Raw genomic sequence first — 22,532 nt, forward strand, 5'->3', positions numbered from 1 at the left:
TGATGAGCTTATTTGAGTATAGAGTAAGCTATGAGAGAAAAGATTTAGTTGTTCTACTGTGTAGAATGGGGATAAAAATGATTTGTCTATTTCTCCAAACCTAATGTTTCTCTTGAGAGAACTCACAGCCAGCAAATTGTGTGGGAGTCAGAGGCAGGTGGATACCTTCCACCTGTCTACACCAGTCTCACTTATATTGGGATAAAGACATGGCTTGATGCCTTCAGTGAAACTTCCAGGCTTTTAAAGATAACTGGAATAAATATTTCTTTATAATATGAAGAAAACAAAGCCCAGAGATGTGAAAAAAATTTGTGTTATTGTACAGATATTATTAGTTAGAATTAAGATTTGGAGTTTCTCAACCTCTGGTTTAAGGGCCAGCCCTAATTTCACCCTGACATCAGCAGTAGTTTGGGTGAAAGGGATCATAAATATGAAATGTAAAGTGACAAAAGGATCTACATTTATCTTCCAGATGCTGTCTTTTGAAGGATTGTGAACAGTAAGACTGCTTCTGTGTACTTGATCCTCTTCCTCCTGATGCCCTGCAGCCTAGAAAGAGGAAGTTAGGATATTATGCATTACCTGGGGTACAGTTCCTGCCTCTGCACACTGGACAACAGCCCCTCATGGAGATCCTGTTCTCAGTTCCAAGGAGTTTTCCTCTGTCCCTGTGTGTGCTGTGTGCCAGCAGCTCTGCGCTGAGGCGCTCGGGTTGGACAGCCAGGCTTCTCCCTCTGGGCACTGCTCTGACATACTTTGCAGTGTTGTTAATAAGTTAGATATATTGTTTTCATGAGGTTAAGTGAATGTGAACTAATGAAAGGCAACCAGGAGGCGTCTATGCTACCATCTTTGTCTTTCTGCGCATGTGCTAAGGTGTTCCTGTGTGAAGGCTGAGTCGTGAGGGAGAGAATCAGTAGTGAAGGAGAATCAGCCTCAGTAACTCAGGCAAAGAAAAATAGCCTCCCAGTTCCTTCTTGGTGACCTGAGCTCTTAGAGATAATTACAAATGCCAGTTGTGAGGAGTACAAGTGCCCTTTGTCCTCTAACAGGCTTCTACAGGAACTCCACAAACTCCTAGGGATGACAAGTCTTCTGACAAGGATGAAATGCCTCCAAAGTCTCAGAGCAGGGGACATACTGTCTTTTTTACCAGCAGTTGTTAATCTGTCTCTGGCTGACACGCCCAGCTTTGGCTCACTCATTCCTAACACCGTCCTCTTAATTACCACTCTTCAGGGCTCCTATCCCTATGCTTCCGACCACATGCCATTCATTCTACTGATCTCCCTCTAAACAACATCCTCTCCCTCCATCGAAACTCAGCTCACACACTGCAGCCTCTGTAAGAACCTTCTCCCACAGTTTACAGTCCAGTGTGGCCTCACTGCTTCTTGACCCCTACACAGTTAATGGCCCACCCCACTTATTCGGCATTTATGCTGAGTCATACTTCTGAGAAAAAAAATCATCACAAGTGGACATATTTTGTTTAACTTACCAGGATAAATAAGAATGGGGATAAAAGAGAGAAATGCAAATACCACACTTACTGAGTTTTCAGAGATTTTCATGCTAAAAATACAAACATGTTAAGAAGGAGGAAACTGGCTTATAGATAGGGTGGGGGTGGGGTGCTGTTTTCTTTCCTGGGTATCACCTCTGAAACTACTGCACAGAATTGTATCTGGAAAGCTTGAAGAAGGTAGCTTCAGGGAAAGTATAAAAAAAGAGATAAGTTTCAGTTTAATTTAAAGAGTAAAATTTTGCAAGTGTGGCTAAACAATAATGAAAAGGTCAACAAAAGATGGATAGCACCGGTGTCACGGGGAGGACTGAACACGATCTAGGAGTCCGTGGCCAGAGAGGTGGTATATTCCTTGAGAGAGAAGCAGTGTTAGCCAACGTCCAATGCTCTTTGTTGCTCAAAGATTCTATTGTTCCACTACAAACAAGAATGATAATGACTTGTATACTCTGCACTCAATAATAATAAAAGCACAAAGATCATGGATAACTTACTGTGCTGACAGTGAATCCCATTAAATCCTCGGGGACATTTACAAACATAGCCTATGAATGTGTCCCCTCGGTACGCTGCACTTATTTCACAGGTTCCTCCATTATGGCATGGGTTGGGAATGCAAGGACCTGAAAGACAGATAACAATTCTTACCGATTTATGCATGTACTTTAAAGTAAACATTGGGTCAACATTTTACAATTAACTGCTTTATAGAGAAGTGTTTTGAATATCAGTGGTACAGGAAATGGGCTAGTTGTGTGGGCTCTGGAGACCAAGGGGTTTGAATCTTGGTTTAACTGCTTCCTAGCCTAGTGATTGTGAAGGATTTATTTAACCTGTCTGTGCCTCAGTATCACCTTCTGTTAAATGTCAATACTAATAGATCTACCTCAAAATGTAATGATACAGATAAAAAAATTCATACATATAAAATGGATATTTGTGTGACACATACTAACTGTGCAAAACATATTAGCACTATGTAAAGTATTGTTATTTAGGTCTTCAAATTGTAAAATATCTTTTGCATGTTTATAACTTAGTATTGAAAGACAATTTCTGCAGTTACGATGACTGAAGAGCTTTATACCCTGCTGGTAAATGAATAAACTTGAAAATGACTGTAACCATATAGGCCAAATTGATGTGAATAGCTGGTTGCAATACTTTTATAAACTATTTATTAAGAGTTTGTGATGAGCCACACTTCTGGAGAACCATTCATTTTTGCCTATCAATAAGAAGTAGCTCATAAAAAGTTGCATATATAGTCTGACCAGGCAGTGGCACAGTGGATGGAGCGTCGACCTGGAAACACTGAGGTCGCCGGTTTGAAACCCTGGGCTTTCCTGGTCAAGGCGCATGTGGGAGTTGATGCTTCCTGCTCCTCCCCCCTTCTCTCTCTCTCTCTCCTCTCTAAAATGAATAAATAAAAAATATTTTTTTAAAAAAAGTTGCATATAGAGAGAGAGCTTATAATCATTTGTAAGCTTTAAGAAAGTAACTTCGCCAGAGTGACTGATGCCTGTGACACCCAAGGTAAGTGTGCTGTTCAATCTCCCTTGGAGTAAACCAGCTGCCAGCATAGTGCAGGTGGGGCACTGGGCTAGTCCCCTGACCCAGAACTTTCCTCGTACACATTCTTCATTCTGGGTGCCCCTTTAAAATGGCTGGGCTTTTCACAAAAAGTATAATGATCTAAGGCTTTTTCTATACAATTTTCTTTCCTTCTTTTTCTCCTTTCAGAGGTGACAGCCTTGTGTCACAGCCTGAAGGTTAATTCTGCTTCCTATTGCTCCTCCCCCTCTCCATACAAACATTTCCCAATAAACCTTTTGTACCTTTAATTCTGTCTTATAGTTGGATTTTTGGAAGATGCTAATTGACTCAGGGCAGAATTCAGAATGGAGACTGTGAAGGGAAAAGGCAATCTGAAGAAAGAAAAAGCTCACCTTGAGCAATGAAGAAAGAACACCAGAAAATATATGGTATGCTCTAATTTTGTCTTTATTTGTTAGGAAGAGTAAAACAAAATACCTTAATAAGTGAAAGATAAATTACTAAAGAGAAAGTGAAGATCCATATATTAGGAAAAAAAAGTAGAAGTAATTAAATCAAGTTTTTGATTATGTATGAAGGGTTGAATCCCAGAATACTGGAGGAAGGTTAGTTAAGAAAAAGAATAAATAGTTTCAGCAAAAACTAAAGGGAAGAGAAAAGAATTGGGCACAAGAATAGTGATAACTTGAGGCAAGTGGATGGAATCCACCAGGCAAGGCTTCTGAAAGAGTGCAATAGGAGACGGTCCTCAAGCATGGGTCATTGCTGGAAAAGGAAATTCATCATCATTATTCTGAGCAGTGAAATAGGAGGTCAATAACAAGAACCATTTAGGATTTGGGCAACATTGCCCTGCATTGAGGCAAGACTTTATAACTCTAACGTTTTGTAAAAATTAATGATTGAACAACTGAACAAAAAAGATATTCATGAAATAAGAAACAATGTGGCAACTCAACACTGTCTGGTTCTTTACTTCCTGATAAGTCTGATTTTAAAAAGTAAAAAGAAATCAATGTATCTGTGATTTTTTTCCATATTCTTCATACCAGTACACTTACTTAAGTAAGCATTTTTATGCTGTACAGTACATGTCAATTATACAAACCAATACATGCCCTGGAAGTGCTGCTATGTTGCCAATGATTGAGACAGGAAGAAAGTCCATTATCAGTGATAAATATTGTGGTGACTGAATTATTTACTTTTATCATTAAGAGATGCAAATCATGCTACAGAATACATCTCTCCTCTTCTCGGTTTCTACATGTTCTGTCCTTTCAAATGAATTAGCATTTCATGATGGCTTACAATTTACAAATTCTTTTCACATAAATAATCTCATTTAATCCCCACAGTAACTTGATGAGATGGTGGTCATTACTGCTCTCTTACATTTTAAAAAAACTGAAGGTCAGAAAGATAGAATGTTTCTCAAATAAATTCTGTGAATAATGCATTCAGGTCACAAACTAAGAATCTGTTATTCTAAAACAATAATTCCTTAGAGAATCAACTAATTAAGAAAAAGAGAATAAAGTAAAAGTGATATTGGAGTTCTGGTTCACTCCAAAATCAGAGAAATGCATTCCTTCATCTTTTTTATTAAGTGGAAACTGAAAACTATACATATAACTGCAAAAGAAAAAATAAATCGAAATAATCATGGTCAAAGAATTATATAATTTTGAACAAATAAGAAGTCTTGAAGATACCTACTCTAATCTTTCAATTTTGCCAATGAGAAAACAAAGCCTAATAAGAATTCAGTGACTTCCCTCCCAAGAAAAACAGCTAATGTGAGAAAAATTGGGTTTAAGGAATTATATCTCTTAGGATAAAAGTTATTAAATCTCAAAATGATTAAGCTATTCCTGATCCCTTAAGAGAATAATGTAATTTATATGAGAAAAAAAATAAATCTTTTCCATGCTTCCTTCCACAGAGTTAAGTGAAGGAGAGGTTAAAAAAACAAACAAACAAACAAACAAAAACTGAATAAGTCTTCTGCACTTCTTGGAAGCAGTTAAAGCTGTGAAGCCAAGGAAGATGGTTGATAGAGATATCTTTGAAGAAGAAGAGGCGAATATGACCCTGGGATAGATGATATTGTTTACTCAAGCTTACTATAATTTTGGAGAAGTAGAATTTGGCTAGAAGTTGAGTATGTGTTAATGGGTCTGCATAAAAGGGAAGAGTTTAGGAATAGATGGGAAAGCCCAGGAAAGGGGCTCCTAAAAGCAGAGATGAAAGCAGAATTCAGGAGGAGAGGGGGTCAGGCTGTGTGTTGAGAGTCTACAATATGTGGATAAAAGTAGCTGGTAAGAAATTGACATGTCCATAGTTTAAATTGACATTTTTTGCACAGCTGTCATGTGAATGGTCTCAGCTGGAGTATTCAGATCTACACTCGCGCCTACTAAGTACTGACCTGAGTGTGGTGTTTGGGAAGTCAAGAAATAGGGCTGTGCTGTCCCTCATTTTGGCAGAAGGGAAGGAATGTTACAATACATGACACTAAGGGATTCAAGAGTCCGTGAATACAGGAACCTGAAGAGACAGAGCTGACAGAGGTATCTAAAGTCTTAGATACTCTAGATATTTCCTGAGGGCATAGGTGAAACTTGTCCAGCAATTTTGGTGCAGCCTCTGGGATTCCCAAAAGACATGAGTTAGAGAGTTGGAGCTCATTTTATTTACACCCCAAAGGACATCATGACCTCAGCTTACATCTAGTCTCAGAAAAAGATTACCTATTACAGAGGTTGTGACCGCTGTGTCTTACCTCAAGATATTCGGTGATTTTTATTTAAAAGGGTGAAGATAAGGGAAGGCAAATGGAACTAAGATTTAATGTCTGGAGTGCCTTGTATGCTAGGGAATATGAAATATACGTAGTATTTTTTAAAATGCTGTGTAAAAATAGGTATTTAAAAAAATTTTTGTTTTAGAGGAAAGAAAACAGCCTTGCTGGAAGAGGTTTAATAACACATCTAACTGGAAAATCCAAGATTTTTATACAATCTGCCTTACTGCAAATCTATGTACTTTCTATTAAGCCATACTTCCTGCCATGTTGATTTGTGTATTTATTTATATGTTAGTCTTGACAGATGCAAATAGAATCAGCATGGATTCACTAAACAGATTCCTATACATAATAAAGGAATCGAAAGTCTTCCTAAATGGAAATATTTCAGAGTATTCTCAGGAAAAGGTTAGAGTATATTAGATATTATGAATATAGATAGATAGGCTTTGCTATATGCTAACAGTACTCTAGTTTAGCTATGTTTGAAATCAACTGTCAAACATGAGTATTTCCCCAATATTATTTTGTAATAATATATTTTGGGTTCATAGAGTGTTTCTTATACTGTGAGAATAAGTAAGACATGGACCCTGCCCAACATACAGGTTTTTTTTGTTTATTTTTGTCCCTAATCATTATACTGTGGGATGATATTATATGCCTTGCACAGACTCTTCTGAGTACTCATGATAGAATGTTGAAAGGAGTGGTTGCATGTTGCTCTTCCCCCATTAGCCTGTAAATTCTCTGTGGGAAGATTCATGATCAGGACATAGTAGGTGGTTGATACATTTTGAATAAGCAAGGGTAAGGCAATAGAGTTACAACCCTTATATCTTTTGCCTAAACCACCTTCAAATTCAGGTTTATAAGATATTAGTATCCATTATTGTTATTATTATTATTCAGTGAGAAGAGGGGAGGCAGAGACAGATTCCCACATGTGCCCCAACAAGGAGATTCACCGGGCAAGTGCACCAGGGGGTGATGCTCTGCCCATCTTGGGCATTGCTCTACTGCTCAGCAACTGAGCTCTTCTTATTGACATGAGCCTAAGGCCATGAAGTCAATCTCAGCAACTGGGGCCAACTCCTTCCAATCAAGCCATGGCTGCAGGATGGGGACAGGAAGAAAGAGAGAGAGAAGCAAGAAGAGGAGGAGTGCTTCTCCTGTGTGCCCTGACCAGGACTAAAACTGGGGACATCCACATGCCAGGCCGATCTCTACCACTGTGCAAATGGACCAGGGCCATATCCTTTGTTTATTCACTCAGTAATTAATTAAGATACATTCTGTAACTTTTTTACAGCTTTCAAGATTCAAATTTTTTTTTTTTTAATTTTATTTCTTTCTGCATATCTTGGCAAATTGCTTGAGTAAGAAAGACCTGGCATTTTTTTTAAAAGATTTTATTCATTATAGAGAGGGGAGAGAGAGAGAGAGAGAAGGGGGGAGGAGCAGGAAGCATCAACTCCCATATGTGCCTTGACCAGGCAAGCCCAGGGTTTTGAACCAGCAACCTCAGCGTTTCCAGGTTGATGCTTTATCCACTGCGCCACCACAGGTCAGGCAAGATTCAAATTCTTTACATTTATAATTAGGTTCCAATATTTTTGTCCCTAATACAGTTTAAGCTTCAAGAGTATTACATCTGCAATAGTATTACAATTGTAAATAACAGATCATTAGAATGTATACTTTTTCATAATGATTACATGTATCTTAACTCTAGCAAATATGATATATAATCAAGAAAAATGTAATATTGTATACTTTCATTAGTAATGTTTTGATCTTCTAATTTAACAATTCCTGTTTAAATAAAGACATTTACTTAAAGTACCAACAACATGAAATAATCAGAATGCAAGTTAGTACAGAAAAATAACATAATAAATGAAGCCCAATATCTATCTCTCAACTCCCTAATTTACTTGCCAGACAGAAAGTTGTTTTTTTTTTTAATTTTGTTTTATGAGGTTTTCTTTTCTTTTCTTTTTTTATTTATTTATTCATTTTAGAGAGGAGAGAGACAGAGACAGAGAGGAGAGAGAGACAGGGGGGAGGAGCTGGAAGCATCAACTCCCATATGTGCCTTGACCAGGCAAGCCCAGGGTTTCGAACAGGTGACCTCAGCATTTCCAGGTCGATGCTTTATCCACTGCGCCATCACAGGTCAGGCGAAAGTTTTGTTTTTGATGTTAGAAACATTTAAAACCTATAACAGTTTTCAGGTTTCTATCTCCATTGATAAGTGAACTAATCATATGGGAATTAAAGATCCTAGTAAACTCTTGTTTGGGTTTGTGTTTTCCCCCCTCCAATAATCTTCTCTCTTTTGATACTGAAAATAGTATTTTAGGGTCTAGGCACACTAATAAATTATAATCATCACCTATAGCAAATACTGTTGCTTATACTGTGAAGATAGTAGCAAACTGACCCTAAACCTGTTTAGCAACAATTTTTTTTTTCTTAAATTTCAGGTTGAATATAATTTATTCATTTGGTGCCTATTATGTGCTGAACATTCTGCTAGTAATTTGTGATAAATACTTTAAATGAAGTTAAGTTGTTAGCAGCTGGAAGAGTAAGTTCACAATACAAGAAAATACTAAGTTATCCAGTTTATGTACCTCATTTTTTTTTAATTTTTTTATTTATTTACTCATTTTTAGAGTGGAGAGAGACAGAGAGGGAGAGAGAGGAGAGAGAGACAGAGAGAGAGAAGGGGGGAGGAGCTGGAAGCATCAACTCCCATATGTGCCTTGACCAGGCAAGCCCAGGGTTTCGAAACATCAACCTCAGCATTTCCAGGTCGACGCTTTATCCACTGCACCACCACAGGTCAGGCTGTACCTCATTTTTTAAAGGTAATTTAAATGACTATCCTTTACTGTGAATATACTATACTCAGAATTAATATTTTGTTGTTGTTTATGTAATGATTTCTGGAAATTTAGGTCTAGAATTTCATTATTACAAAGGATTACATTCTTAACTTTTGTGATCAAAACTTTGGTGTATTTGGGGCAGCTCATGTCTTTTCTGTAATGTCAGCGTGTGTGTGCGTGCGCGCGCACACACATCTCAAACTTATATATAGCTTTGAAAACAATTTAATACCAGAGCACAATTTGAAAACAAGTAGGGATTACTTAACCAGTTAGAGCTTGTAAAAACAAAAAGTATCTTTTTAAAAGTTTGCTGTTTTTGGTGTTACAGATGTACGAAAGGAGTCTACTGAGTGGTGATTACGAGTTTCAGTTCTAATTAGTACTCAAAAAAGTCCTTATCTGATTAGACAACAACACTTGGTAATATCACTCTTCACAATGAAAATGTAAGTGGACTTTCAAGATACAAGAGACTTTAAGGAGTTTTAAAATCGATAATGCTGTAATACTTTTGTAGGTAATCTTTAAGTAGCTCGTCACACAATGGGGACAACAGATGATCAATATTAATGAAAAACTGAATTTGAAGCATGCTTTCCAGGCATTTTTATGCAAGTTCTTGTAAGTGTGTCAACAAGATTAACTGCTCACAAAAGCACCAGATCTGTATGGTCTGTTTCTTTTCTGCATCCCTTCTCACAATGCCCACAATAGAGAACTGATGCTATTCCCATATGTGTAACATGGTTAGCTTTTCACACATTTAGAGACTATACCCTAAATCATAAATTTTTTATAGCATGTAATCAGATTACTAGGAAGTAAATAGGTCAAAGTTCTCCTGTGATTATGTGTATACAGCCTTGGTCAATTTTACAAATTAAACTGCTAAAACATTGGTAGTTAGATATTAAAAATGGATGTACATTATTATGTAATAAGAACATGCCAACAAGGCAATTGCAAGAACTAGTCTAACAAACTGTTCTAACAGTACAATGAAATAGCAATAATGGTGACCCAGAAGTCCACTCCACATTCTGGTCTGCGAGTTACATTCACATTGTCATGCTATAGTGTTGGTTTAACATTTAATAAGTTTTAAACATTTTGGAGGTTGTTATTTTGAACCATTGCCACTTTATTTTAAAATCAGTTGAAGAAGAAAACATTATTTGGGGGGAACATTCATATGATTGATGCCTTTTTTTTTTTTGTATTTTTCTGAAGTTGGAAACAGGGAGGCAGTCAGACAGACTCCCACATGCTCCCGACTGGGATCCACCCGGCATGCTCACCAGGGGGTGATGCTCTGCCCATCTAGGGCGTTCCTCTGTTGCAACCAGAGCCATTCTAGCACCTGAGGCGGAGGCCATAGAGCCATCCTCAGCTCCCAGGCCAACTTTGCTCCAATGGAGCCCCGGCAGCGGGAGGGGAAGAGATAGACAGAGAGGAAGGAGAAGGGGAGGGGTGGAGAAGCAGAAGGGCACTTCTCCTGTGTGCCCTGGCTGGGACTCCTGCACGCCAGGCCGACACTCTACTACTGAGCCAACCGGTGATTGATGCTTTTAAAACCATTTTACTTCTGTCTCTTCCTCTTTAAAATATAAAGGAAAAATTCAGCCATTTGAGGAGGAAATTGTGTATTTAGTGTTTATATAGAGGTAGATAAACTACAAATAAGTATAAAACACTTACTTCTAGGAAAGAATCAGAAAATTCAACAAATTCTTTTTTTGGATATAAAAATATTTGAATAGATTATGAAAATTGAAATCTGGGGCTAAACACACCAATAAACTTTCCTCTCAAGAATTAAGATCAGACTCTCTCTACACAACTGTCTATAGAATGGCACTGAGATGACTAGTGGCTAATAAGGTGTTTTGGAAACCCTGTATTAGTTTCCCAGAGCTGCTATAGTAAATTACCATAAGCTTGGTGGCTTCAAACAACCAAAATGTATTCTCCCACAGTCTGGAAGCCTGAAGTCTGAAATCAAGCTGTTATCTGGGCTACACTCCCTCTGAAGGCTCTTAAGAAAAATCCTCCTTTCCCTTTTCTCTTCCTGCTACTGGTGGTTCCTGACATTCCTTGACTTGTAACAACATAACTCTAATCTCTACATCTCTACATCTGAGCTTTGTGTGTGTGTGTGTGTGTGTGTGTGTGTGTGTGTGTGTGTGTGTGTGACAGAGACACACAGAGAGAGAAAGACAGAGGGACAGAGGGACAGAGACAGGAAGGGAGAGAGATGAGAGGCATCAGTTCTTTGTTGTGGCTCCTTAGTTGTTCATTGGTTGTTTTCTCATCTGTTCCTTGACTGGGGTGTGGGGGGGGGGGGCTACAGCAGAGTAAGTGACCCCTTGTTCAAACCAGCAACCTTAGGCTCAAGCCAGCAACCTTGGGCTTTAAGCCAGTGATCCCGCGCTTAAGCTGGTGAGCGCATGTTCAAGTCTGATGAGCCCATGCTCAAGCTGGCGACCTCAGGGTTTCGAACCTGGGTCCTCCACATCCCAGTCTGACACTCTATCGCAGGCATGGTCAACAGTTTGTGCCCCCAGGCCAGATTAGAAAGAAAACTTTTTTCACAGGCTGGACAAAATATTAAAATTAAAAAATGTTAAAAACAAAAACGATTCATTTCAGTAAAAAAAAATTTTATTATGTCATTTGTTTATGACTGTGAGTGAAAAAAATTTTAATATACAATATTATTTTAATAAAAATATAATTACATACTGTATAAATATCCAAATTGTATCACAATCGCCTGACCAGGTGGTGGCACAGTGGATGGAGCATCGGACTGGGATGTGGAGGACCCAGGTTGGAGACCCCAAGGTTACCAGCTTGAGCGTGGGCTCATCTGGTTTGAGCAAAGCTCACCAGCTTGGAACCAAGGTCGCTGGCTTAAGCAAGGGGTTACTCGGACTGCTGAAGGTCCACGGTCAAGGCACATATGAGAAAGCAATCAATGAACAACTAAGGTGTCGCAACAAAAAACTGATGATTGATGCTTCTCATCTTTCTTCGTTCCTGTCTGTCTGTCCCCATCTGTCTCTCTCTCTGACTCTCTCTCTGTCTCTGTAAAAAAAAAAAAAAAAAAAAAAAACTGTATCGCAATCGAAACAATATTTAATTAATAGAATGAGCTTGAAGGGATATATCACAATTAAAACAATTATTTCGTTTTACAAACAGCCTGGACACATTTTCAGTTATCAACTGCGGCTATTGTCTATGCTACAATGCCACTTGATTCAGCACACTTGATCACAAAAATAATGAATTGTTTGACCTTGGGTGCACACTGGCAAACTCCGCCTAAAAGAATGTGAGTTTCACATCACTGCTAAATGTTAAATAGTTCATATCGAGTACAGACGAGGACAAAAGTTGTAAATCTTTATAATGGATTTTAAAAAAAAAAATAAAGAAGTATCATGAATCCATTTGACCAATTGGAAGTTAACCCTAGATTAGTCACATGCGGAATTCTTTTCCGTGTATCACTATCTTCTTAAATATCTTGATTTCCAATAATCAAAGACACTTTTGCTTCTCAGTAGCTGAGATCTTAAAGTAGTGGAGGATATTAAAAATTTAATCGCGGGCGGCATAAACTCATTACGCGGGCCAAATCTGGCCTGCGGGCCATATGTTGGCCATGCCTGCTTATCCACTGCTCCACTGCCTGGTCAGGCTCTGCCTCCATCCTTACATATCTTCTTTTCTGTATCTCTCCTTTTCTTATAAGTAAACCAGCCATTGGATTTAGTGCTCTCCTTGATCCACCATTTCATCTCAAGGTCTCCATTCAGCTCGCTGGAAAGCCATGATGAGCTGAATTCTGCTCCCTCTAGATTCCTATGTTGAAGCCTTATGCCCAAGTACCTCAGAATGTGACTATATTTGTAAACAGGACCTTTAAAGAGGTAATTAAGATAAAGAGGCCATATGAATGGGCCTTAATGTAATCCAATTTCTCTTATAAGAAGAGGAGATTTAGATACAACAAAAAGAGACACCAGTAATGTACACACACAGAAAAGAGTCATGTGAAGACAAAACAATAAGTTGTCTATTGACAACTGAACAAGAAATGCCTCAGGGGAAACGATCTGCCAACATCTTGATCTCACACTTGGAGAACTGTAAGCAACTTACTTTCTATTGTTGAAGGCACCCAGGGTGTGGTATTTTGTTATGGCAGCCCTGGAAAACTAGTGCTTATTTCCAATAGGGTCACATCATGAGATTCCCTGTAGAGAGGAATTTTGGGGAGGTATTCTTCAAACCACTATAGTTCCTGAGTAGTTGTTTTCTTAAAGCAATGGAGTTCATGAAAGAAACCAGAGCCCTCATTTATTGTTAGAGTTGGCTGACAAGGCACTCTTATGTATCAACAATTAACACCTTAATTAAAACTATTTTCACTTGGCTCTCATCACAAAGAATGGTAAATATATTTTAATGGTTTCAATGGATCAAAAAGAACAGTCTAAATTTAGAGTAGTGCTTAGGAAGAGTACCAAAATGCCTTCTTAGGTGGCACCCAGGTTTATCAGTCACATCAGGATGGAAGGAAAAATGAAGAAAGAATGTAGATTTTTTTTTGGAGTTGATCTCTTTTTCACTTAAAACTTTTATTTAAAGTTAGGCTTGCTAAAAGGAGTATGTTTTTTAAGTGGTCAGCCAGCATTCTGAGAAAGTCTTTATGTGAATTATTTCTGTGAACATATATAATCATTTTGGATACATTAGTTGGTATTCCCAATAAATAAATATATTATCAAAAATTAGGCCCTGGCTGGTTGGCTCAGTGGTATAGTGTCAGCCTGGTGTGTGGAATTCTGGGTTCAATTCCCTGCCAGGGCACACAGGAGAAGCAACCATCTGCTTCTCCACCCTTTCCCCTCTCTTTCCTCTCTATCTCTCTCTTCTCCTCCTGCAGCCAAAGCTCCATTGGAGCAAAGTTGGCCCAGGCACAGAGGATAGCTCCATGGCCTCCACCTCAGGCGCTAGAATGGTTCCGATTGCAGTGGAGCAACACCCCAGAGGGGCAGACCATTGCCCCCTGGTGGGCTTGCCGGGTGTATCCCAGTCGGGCACATGTGGGAGTCTGTCTGCTTCCACTTCCCAATCCCCACCAGGCTTCTCACTTCGGAAAAATACAAAAAAAAAAAAAATTAGAAGAACTTTAAAATATAGCAAAAGGGTCTATCATTTCATAAAGTGACAAGTATTGCTGTAGCTGTCTTTTGTTATGGAAAAAGTCTCCCATTCTCTCCCATGGCTGCTCATCTCACACACCAGGGCCAAAACAAGCTTCCTAGGCAACCACATGCCTAACGGAAGTGTTCAGCTCAGAATGTTTTATTACCCAAATAGCAATCTGTCTCATTACTCTGTAATTGCCATGCATACACATTTTTTTTAAATCCTCTAAAACTTTCTTGTCTATTTTGGGACATCACTTAGCTAACCAATAACATTTGCTGACTGATTGTGGGATATTATTGTTAACAGAGCAATATGTACATGGTAAATACAAGACAAAAGACAATCTTGTCTTCTGAATTTTTTTCTTTTTTATTTTCTTTTTTTTCTTAAGACAAAGGGAAATTACAGTGACAATGTGACTGTGAACATTAAGGATAGTATTAGAGGCCTTGTGGAAAAATAAATGTCATATGAAATTGAGTGATTATTTATTGTTGAAGTTAGTAATAGAAGGCCCAGGTGCATCTTAAAATTGTGGGTCAGTGAGCTAACCACTTCCAAAATCTAAGAGAAATATGGATATCAAAAATAATCAGTGTCACACTTATATTTTTACAGATGGCCACTAAAATAAGAATAATGGCTTCTCTGTGAAAATTACTGTGAAACTTCCGAAACCATAAATACAATTCAAGCTAATGGATAAAACTGACATTCAATATTTTTTTTATCAATCTAAAGAGGAAAACAAATCTCTTTCTGCTTCTAGTAATTGCAGAAAATCAGCTCTGGTTGCCTGTAGTTCAACGATTTCTCTCTAACTCCTTAAAAAGCCCTGTTTAATCAGGGAGCTGTTTGCAAACAGATTTCTGCAAATCACTTGTTTGAGAGGTGCATCTGTCAGAACTCACATGCCATGGGTGGCAAAATACAGTTCAAGCTTGAGAATACACATCAGCAGGAGATACGAAGTGATAAGATATTCAAGTTTGTCATTAGCTAAGGAAGTTTGTTTCCTCTTCTACACGTCAATAGGATAGGCCCTATCCGATGGACATAGATTAAAGACAGAGCAGAGACCAATATCATCTATGCGTATTATAATAAGCAAATATCTGAAACCAAGTTTCAGGAACATCAAGCAATTTTACCATTTTACACAGCGTCTTTAAACAGCTACTAAAATTCCACGTTCATCATCAATCTCTCTCTGAGAGCTCTTCACCTTTTTCAGGCTCCTACTGAACTTGCCACCTGCATGACGTGGTTACCATCTTAGCATCTAACTGTACACTATTTCCTTTTTTGTTTCTCTAATGAGATTAGAAATTGTGTGCACACAAACTCCTACTCCTCATATTTTTTAACCCCAAAGACCCTGATAAAGTGGCTAGATGGTTTGATGTTTCTTCATAAAAGTGTGATGATTAATGGAAAATTATTATTAATTTTAGGAATATTAGCATATAATCCAAACTACTAATAGCCTGTAACAAAAATATGAAGTTTAGTGAAAAGATACATTTTCATCTGTAGCTTTTCTCATCGAAACAGCAGGTTTTCAATGACCCAATTTTAAGTCTGGGACGAAGTCTGATTTTTTTTTTTTTTTTGCTGATTGCTCTGGCACTTCGTAATCTTGTAATTTCAAGAGATGTTAAAAACAGGAGTGCTGTTTCTACAGAACTAGAGCTCTTTCACTTGAAGTTTAGCATAGTGGTTTTGATTGTGAAGGCAGTGACAGAACGTGGGGAAAGGATTGTTATTTTTACTTTTGGAATCTGCCCTCTGTGACTGCCATCTTAATCCTACAGAGCAATATCTCTGCAGGAGATACCCCAGCGGTGCTGAGCTGGGGAGAGCTCCCACGCAGGCTTCCCAGCTGAGAACAGTGGACGCGCAGCCGGGCAGGCGGGTTACTGTTTGGATTGCCTCCTTGGATCTCACATGTGACTTGTTTGTGACAGACTTGAGGAAGCATAAAACAAAGCAGGCATAGATTCTGGCCAGCTGGCCATCTGTTTCCTCACCCACTGTGATAATTTGGTCATGTAGGATTTTGTTAAGTGAGCATTAAGTAATGACCATGTCAAACATAGTACATAATGGATGCTTCTTAATCACTGCTAAAAGCTTTGGGGATGCTTGCCCAAACACAGATTGGGTCACCAAAATAAACCAAAAAAAAAAAAAAATAATAATATATATATATATATATATATATATATATATATATATATATATATATATTTTTTTTTTTTTTTTTAAAGGAAGAGCAATGAAATAGATGCAAAACAGCAACCATTGACTTCTTTTTCATTTTTATTTTTCATCATTTTTATTTATGTCAAATAGAAGGTGTAGGGCTCACAAGGAAGATAGGTAATATTACTATCCCATTATGCATGTGTCAATTTATATTGGCAAAGTAATAAAGAATTATAAAATTAAAGAAATAGTGAGTGGCTTTATTATCTTCACCCGAATTGAAACACTTAAGATTATAGCCATTATCATCAAGCTTTTCCAAATAATTCTCCAGAATAACACCAAGTAGTTACTGATAGGTCAAAATACTTTCTTGCTGTATTTTTAAAGATCAATCAAAGTATTCTATTCTTAGAAAGCAGATTTTCTATTATAAACAATAAAAAATTGCTAAACTTTTTAAGCCCCTAAATGGCTAGGTAGTGATATAGTCAGTACACTATTTTATTTGGACAAGCTCCTACTGCCTAGAATTCCAAAGTCTATAAATTTGAACTAAAATTGCATGGCCAATGTTGCCTTTACTGTTGACAAAATGAAACCAAAATGTTCCACCTAAAACGTTATTGTCCCTTCACCTAAACAAGATCATTTTTATTCCTAGGATTCTAGTCAAATGGTTCCCCAATTCAGGAAACCTTTCTTCAACCCATTTTCTCTTCCAAATCTCCCCTTTCTTCCCAGACAACCCAAGTTTCATATCCTCTTATCTATCATTTATTCTTATTCTCTTCAACAATTTTCTATCTTCTCTGTTACAGCCCCTGTTTGTTACTCATTAATCTATCCACTTACATAATCATTCATTTCACATTTAAAGCTCCTATTTCAGACATAGTGCTAAGTATACTGGAGTTATGATAGTAAGTAAAACAGGTAGTCTTTCTGCTGTCAGTCAAATGGAAGGACTTCAGTCAAATAGAAGGACTGAAAGCAATCAAATAATTGCATAAAGTAATGTAATTATTTAATGAATCATGAAGAAAAGGTATAGAAAATGATGCAAAAGCTAGGAGCTAAAAACCAGTAAGAGGTAAGATAAAAAAAAATGAGTTTATACTCATAGATCTGTGGAAGAAAGAGCAGAGCGAGAGCTAGGATCTTCATGAAGGGCAGTGTAACTGGAGCAGACAGAGCAAAGGCAGAGAGATGGACTGAGACCAGGGCAGGCAGCCTGTCAAAGGTCATATACAAAAAAAATTTGGCTTCATGACATACAAGATGAAACAAAAGTAGGTTCATAGTTTGTTTATGTAAAATAATACAAATAATAAATAATAATACAAGAATAAACTTGGTGTTTTGCATACTCACAACTGTAAACCTACATTTGCCACACCCTACATACTGACATGTTTAAGCAATATGATAATAGGACTGGAATTTCAATTTTAAAGATAATTCTGTGTGATGTATAGACAATACTTTGAAAAGGATTGGTGAAGCTTGATAGGATGCCTGCATTAGAAAGGTGACTGGTAGATAGAAAAGAAGTAGACAGAATTGAGAAATAAAGGTCAAGAAAAATGATTAGGTTTCTAGATTTTACACTTCAGTGGATGAATGTTGGTGCCATTCCCTAATACAAAAAGACTGCCAAAGTTTCTAGATTGGAAGTAAATGTCCTGATCCAGTTTCGGATCTGTTATGGAACAGGACATTTCAAGAAGGCCGAAGAGTGTGGCCTTAGAGATATACATGTTAGTGTCCTTGGTTAGAGGTAAAAGTTAATGGGTATAGAGGTAGTTGTCTACTGAAAGACTAGAGGCAGTACAGAGAATCCAAGATCAAGACTGAAGAAATGCCATCATTTAATGGCCAGATAGAAAATGTAATGGTTCAGAGAAAGCAGCAGCCAAAGAGGTTAGAAAAAATATTAGCAGGAAAGTGAAATAATTGTAGCACTTAACATTATTGCTTTCTTTTATTAATAAACTATATAAAATATCTGTATTTTTATCATTCTGAATAGATTTTAAGGTCCCAAACCATGGGATTTCTGCTTTATATTAATTTTATAGCTCACCCTATTTTTTATATACTCTCTAGCACACAATATGTGGTTGCTGAATGGATAAAAAAATGCTTACAATTTCATAGACTGAATATTTTGGCAATGTACATTATGAAAATGTCCTCATTTAAGTAACATTATTTTGTACCAAAAGGACATTCTAAGTAATTCTTCTGTTTATCTAGGGAGTCACTTTCATGTACCTAAAGGAAAAGCCAAGTTGGAGAAACTGCCAATACTTTTGCTTCCAAAGGAAGGCTTATTTGGCTAATAAGAATAACAAATTTTTCAGTAACCTCAATTCCTTTGGAATCTATAGAGGAAAAGGAAAGGCAGAGAGAAGGATGAAAGGGATATGAAAATGAAGAAAGATAGAAAAAGTACATGTTGAGAAAATAAACAAGTTTTCAGATTTACTTAAAGTCTTTTGGCTGCTTTTGTTTTTTGCTTTTTCATGATTGTCTCTGGTGTTACTCTCAATTAACTGGTTGTACTGTCATTTAACTAACCCTAGAAAGTCCTTTTGTTTAAGTATACATTACAAATGGTTCCTGTATGAACATTCTGACTAGAGAAACTTCCAAGATTTGCCTATTAAAGATAAGCAATATGTTGGTGGGAAAAAAAAGAAAGACATTTAGAAATAATAACATCCTATTTTATGTAAAGTACTTATCTATACTTTCATGTCTATGCTTCCTCATAGACATGAAAATGTAGCAGGTAGTTAAATATTTGAGAAATCAGGAAATCCACTTAAAAATGTGTATAACAATTTATTATCACTGCAAACCCAATTAAAATTGTTCAGCTATTAAATACAATTCACTTTCTAACCCATCAGAGAAAGTATTTAATGTATGCAGCACAGATTTGCATTGCTATAAAAATCTTTATTTCTACTTTTCCAGAATTATGCATTTAAATTTGTAAATTCCATGTTACATTAATCACATGAATATAGATGGGCAATTTTTAGTTATGAAGCTATGGTAATCACTGTATTCCCTAGAAAGGAAATAATGGTAAAATTTGTGGTAAATTTTGTTCAAGAGCGACTATAGTTCATAAAATGGCAAGGTTTCTTTCACAAAAGTTATTAGATGTTTAAATTCTCCTCAGCTTCATGAAAATAATAAAAATAAATATACTTTAATATTATTGTCTCAGGACTCTGATTGACATTGTCTCTAATACTACACAGAATATGGTCATATAGTCATTAAAAGAAGTGGCAATAATCCAGGTTTGACTGCACTGTGATTTAACATTTACAGTGTTTTCATGATCCAAATAAAATATACTGATTAAAATGATCAGGATGAAACCATCTGGACACAGAAAAAAGCTGAGTTTCCCATCCTCAGTACAAAATGCTTCAGGTTATTTCTGCGGTTACCCTTTCTTATTTCTTATTCTATAATATTTACATAAAATATTATAGGACAGAGAAATTATATTCAGTAGAGAAGCCTTTAGTTAATAAAAACTTTAAATAATTAACTAGAGAAGTTATTACCAACATGCTATTTAAATATAGTAGGTTTGAAATTTAAATATACTGTTACATTTTATGATCAGTTTATCAAGTATAAAAGATTTTCTTTTTTTAATTTTAATTTATTGTGTTAACGTGGACTCAAGTGTCCCACTGAATATAACACCCTCATCCCCCCATCCTCATGTCTCTAATTACATCCCCTTTCTACTCTCCCTCTAACTTTCTCTCTCCTTCCCTCTGAGATTTGCTATTCTGTTATCTGTATCTATGTGTTATGTTTAAATAATTTCACTAATCCCTTTATTTCTCTGATCCCATCCTTTCATCCCACTTCCCTCTGACTGCTGTCCCTCTGCTCCCTGTGACCCCCACCTCCAACTCTATTCCATTCCTCAGTTTACTTTGTTCATTAGATTCCAAATAGTATAAGTGAGATCATATGATATTTGTCTTTTTCTGCCTGGCTTATTTCACTTAGCATAATAATCCCCAGATCCATCCAGGCCATCACAAAAGGTAAGATTACCCTCTTTTTCATGGCCACATAATATTTCATTGTGTATAAGTACCACTGCTTTTTAATCCAGTAGTCCACTGATGGACACTTGGGTTGTTTCCAGATCCTGACTATTGTAAACAATGCTGCAATAAACATGGGGGTGTACATCTTCTTTTGAATCAGTTATTTGGTATTCTTAAGATATATTCCTAAAAGTAGGATAGCTGGGTCAAAAGGCACTTCCATTTTTAATTTTTTGAGGAAACCCCATACAATTCTCCAAAATGGCTGCACCAGTCTGCATTCCCACCAGCAGTACAGGAAGGTTCCCTTTCTTCCACATTCTTCTCAGCACTTATTGTGTGTTGATTTGTTAATGAGCACTATTCTGACAGGTGTGAGGTGGTATCTCATTGTGGTTTTAATTTGTATTTCTCTACTGATTAGTGATGTTGAGCATTTTTTCATACACATGCCTATTGGCCATGCATATGTCCTCTTTGGAGAAAAGTCTTTCACCCCCTTTTTTTTTGTGACAGAGATAGGGAAAGAGACACAGAAAGGGACATATAGGGGCAGACAGACAGGAAGGGAGAAAGATGAGAAGCATCAATTCTTCATTGCGGCACCTTAGTTGTTCATTGATTACTTTCTTATATATGCCTTGAATGGGGGGCTACAGAAGACTGAGTGACCCCTTGCTCAAGCCAGCGACCCTGGGCTCAAGCTAGTGAGCCTTGCTCAAAACAGATGAGCCCATGCTCAAGCTGGTGATCTTGGGATCTTGAACTGGAGTTCTCTGTGTCCCAGTCCAAAGCTCTATCCATTGTGCCACTGCCTGGTCGGGCTCTTTTGCCAACTTTTTAATTGGTTTGTTTACTTTCCTGGTATTGAGTTTTAGAAGTTCTTAATAAATTTTGGTTATTAACCCCTTATCAGATGTATTGGCAAATATGTTCTCCCATTGTGTGGGTTGTCTTTTCATTTTGTTCATGGTGTCTTTTGCTGTACAAAAGCATTTGAGTTTGATTTGTTTATTTTGTCTTTTATTTCACTTGCTCGTGGAGATAAATCTGCAAAAATATTGATACAAGAGATATCAGATAGTTTGCTGCCTCTGTTTTCTTCAAGGATGTTTATGGTTTCATGACTTACATTTAAGTCTTTTCTCTGTTTTGAATTTATTTTTGTGAATGGTATAAGTTGATGGTCTAGTTTCATATCTTTGGATTTACCTACCCAATTTTTCCAACATCATTTATTAAAGAGACTCTTCACTCCACCTCCTTTGTCATAAATCAATGGACCATAAAGGCATGGGTTTATTTCTGGGTTCTTTGTTCTGTTTCATTGATCTGTGTGCCTGTTCTTATGTCAGTATCAAGCTGTTTTGATTACTATGACCTTATAGTAAACTTGATATCAAGAAGTGTGATACCTCTCACTTTATTCTTTATTTTTAAGATTGAGGCTATTCATGTTCCACATAAATATTTGGAATATTTGTTCTATATCTTTGGGGTATGCCATTGGTATTTGATAGGAATTGCTTTGAATTTATAGATTGCTTTGGGTAATATAGACATTTTAATGATGTTTATTCTTCCTATCCATGAACACGGTATATGTTTCCTCTTGATTGTATCTTTTTTTATTTCTTTATTTCAATGTCTTATAATTTTCTGAGTACAAGTCCTTTACCTCCTTGGTTAAATTTTCTTCTAGGTACTTTATTTTGTTGTTGCAATAGTGAAGGGTGTTGTTTCCTTAATTTCTCTTTTAAACAGTTTATTTTTGGTGTATAAAAATGCCACTTATTTCTGAACATTAATTTTATATCCTGCCACCTTGCTGAATTCATTTATCAGGTCTAGTAGTGGGTTTTTTTTTTTTGTTTTATTTGTTTGTTTGTTTTTTGAGACAGAGACAGAGAGAGAGATAGAGGGACAGACAAGCAGAAAGGGAGAGAGAGAAGTATTAATTCTTCATTGAAGCCACTTAGTCTCCTTAGTTGCTCACTGATTCCTTTCTCATATCTGTCTTAACCCAGGGGGCTACAGCAGAGCAAGTGACCCCTTGCTCAAACCAATGACCTTGGATTCAAGTCAATGACCTTGGGCATCAAGACAGCAACCTTGAGCTCAAGCCAGCAACCCCGCACTCAAGTTGATTAGCCCCACCAAAGCCAGAGCAGCCCACACTCAAGTTGGTGACCTATGGGTTT

The 22,532-nt window shown here is 37.0% G+C and overlaps 1 protein-coding gene across 2 annotated transcripts in view; it reads right to left on the reverse strand.

Moving 5' to 3' along the window:
• Positions 1-22,532, reverse strand: part of EDIL3 (EGF like repeats and discoidin domains 3) — a 537,490-nt gene that overhangs the window by 304,366 nt on the left and 210,592 nt on the right. For both annotated transcript variants that reach the window (XM_066381791.1, XM_066381790.1), the window contains one exon: positions 2,029-2,157. In XM_066381791.1, the coding sequence (XP_066237888.1) occupies positions 2,029-2,157 (129 nt within the window). The remainder of the gene's footprint in view (positions 1-2,028; positions 2,158-22,532) is intronic.

The sequence above is a fragment of the Saccopteryx leptura genome, chromosome 4, assembly GCF_036850995.1.
Source record: "Saccopteryx leptura isolate mSacLep1 chromosome 4, mSacLep1_pri_phased_curated, whole genome shotgun sequence".
Classification (NCBI taxonomy): Eukaryota; Metazoa; Chordata; class Mammalia; order Chiroptera; family Emballonuridae; genus Saccopteryx; species Saccopteryx leptura.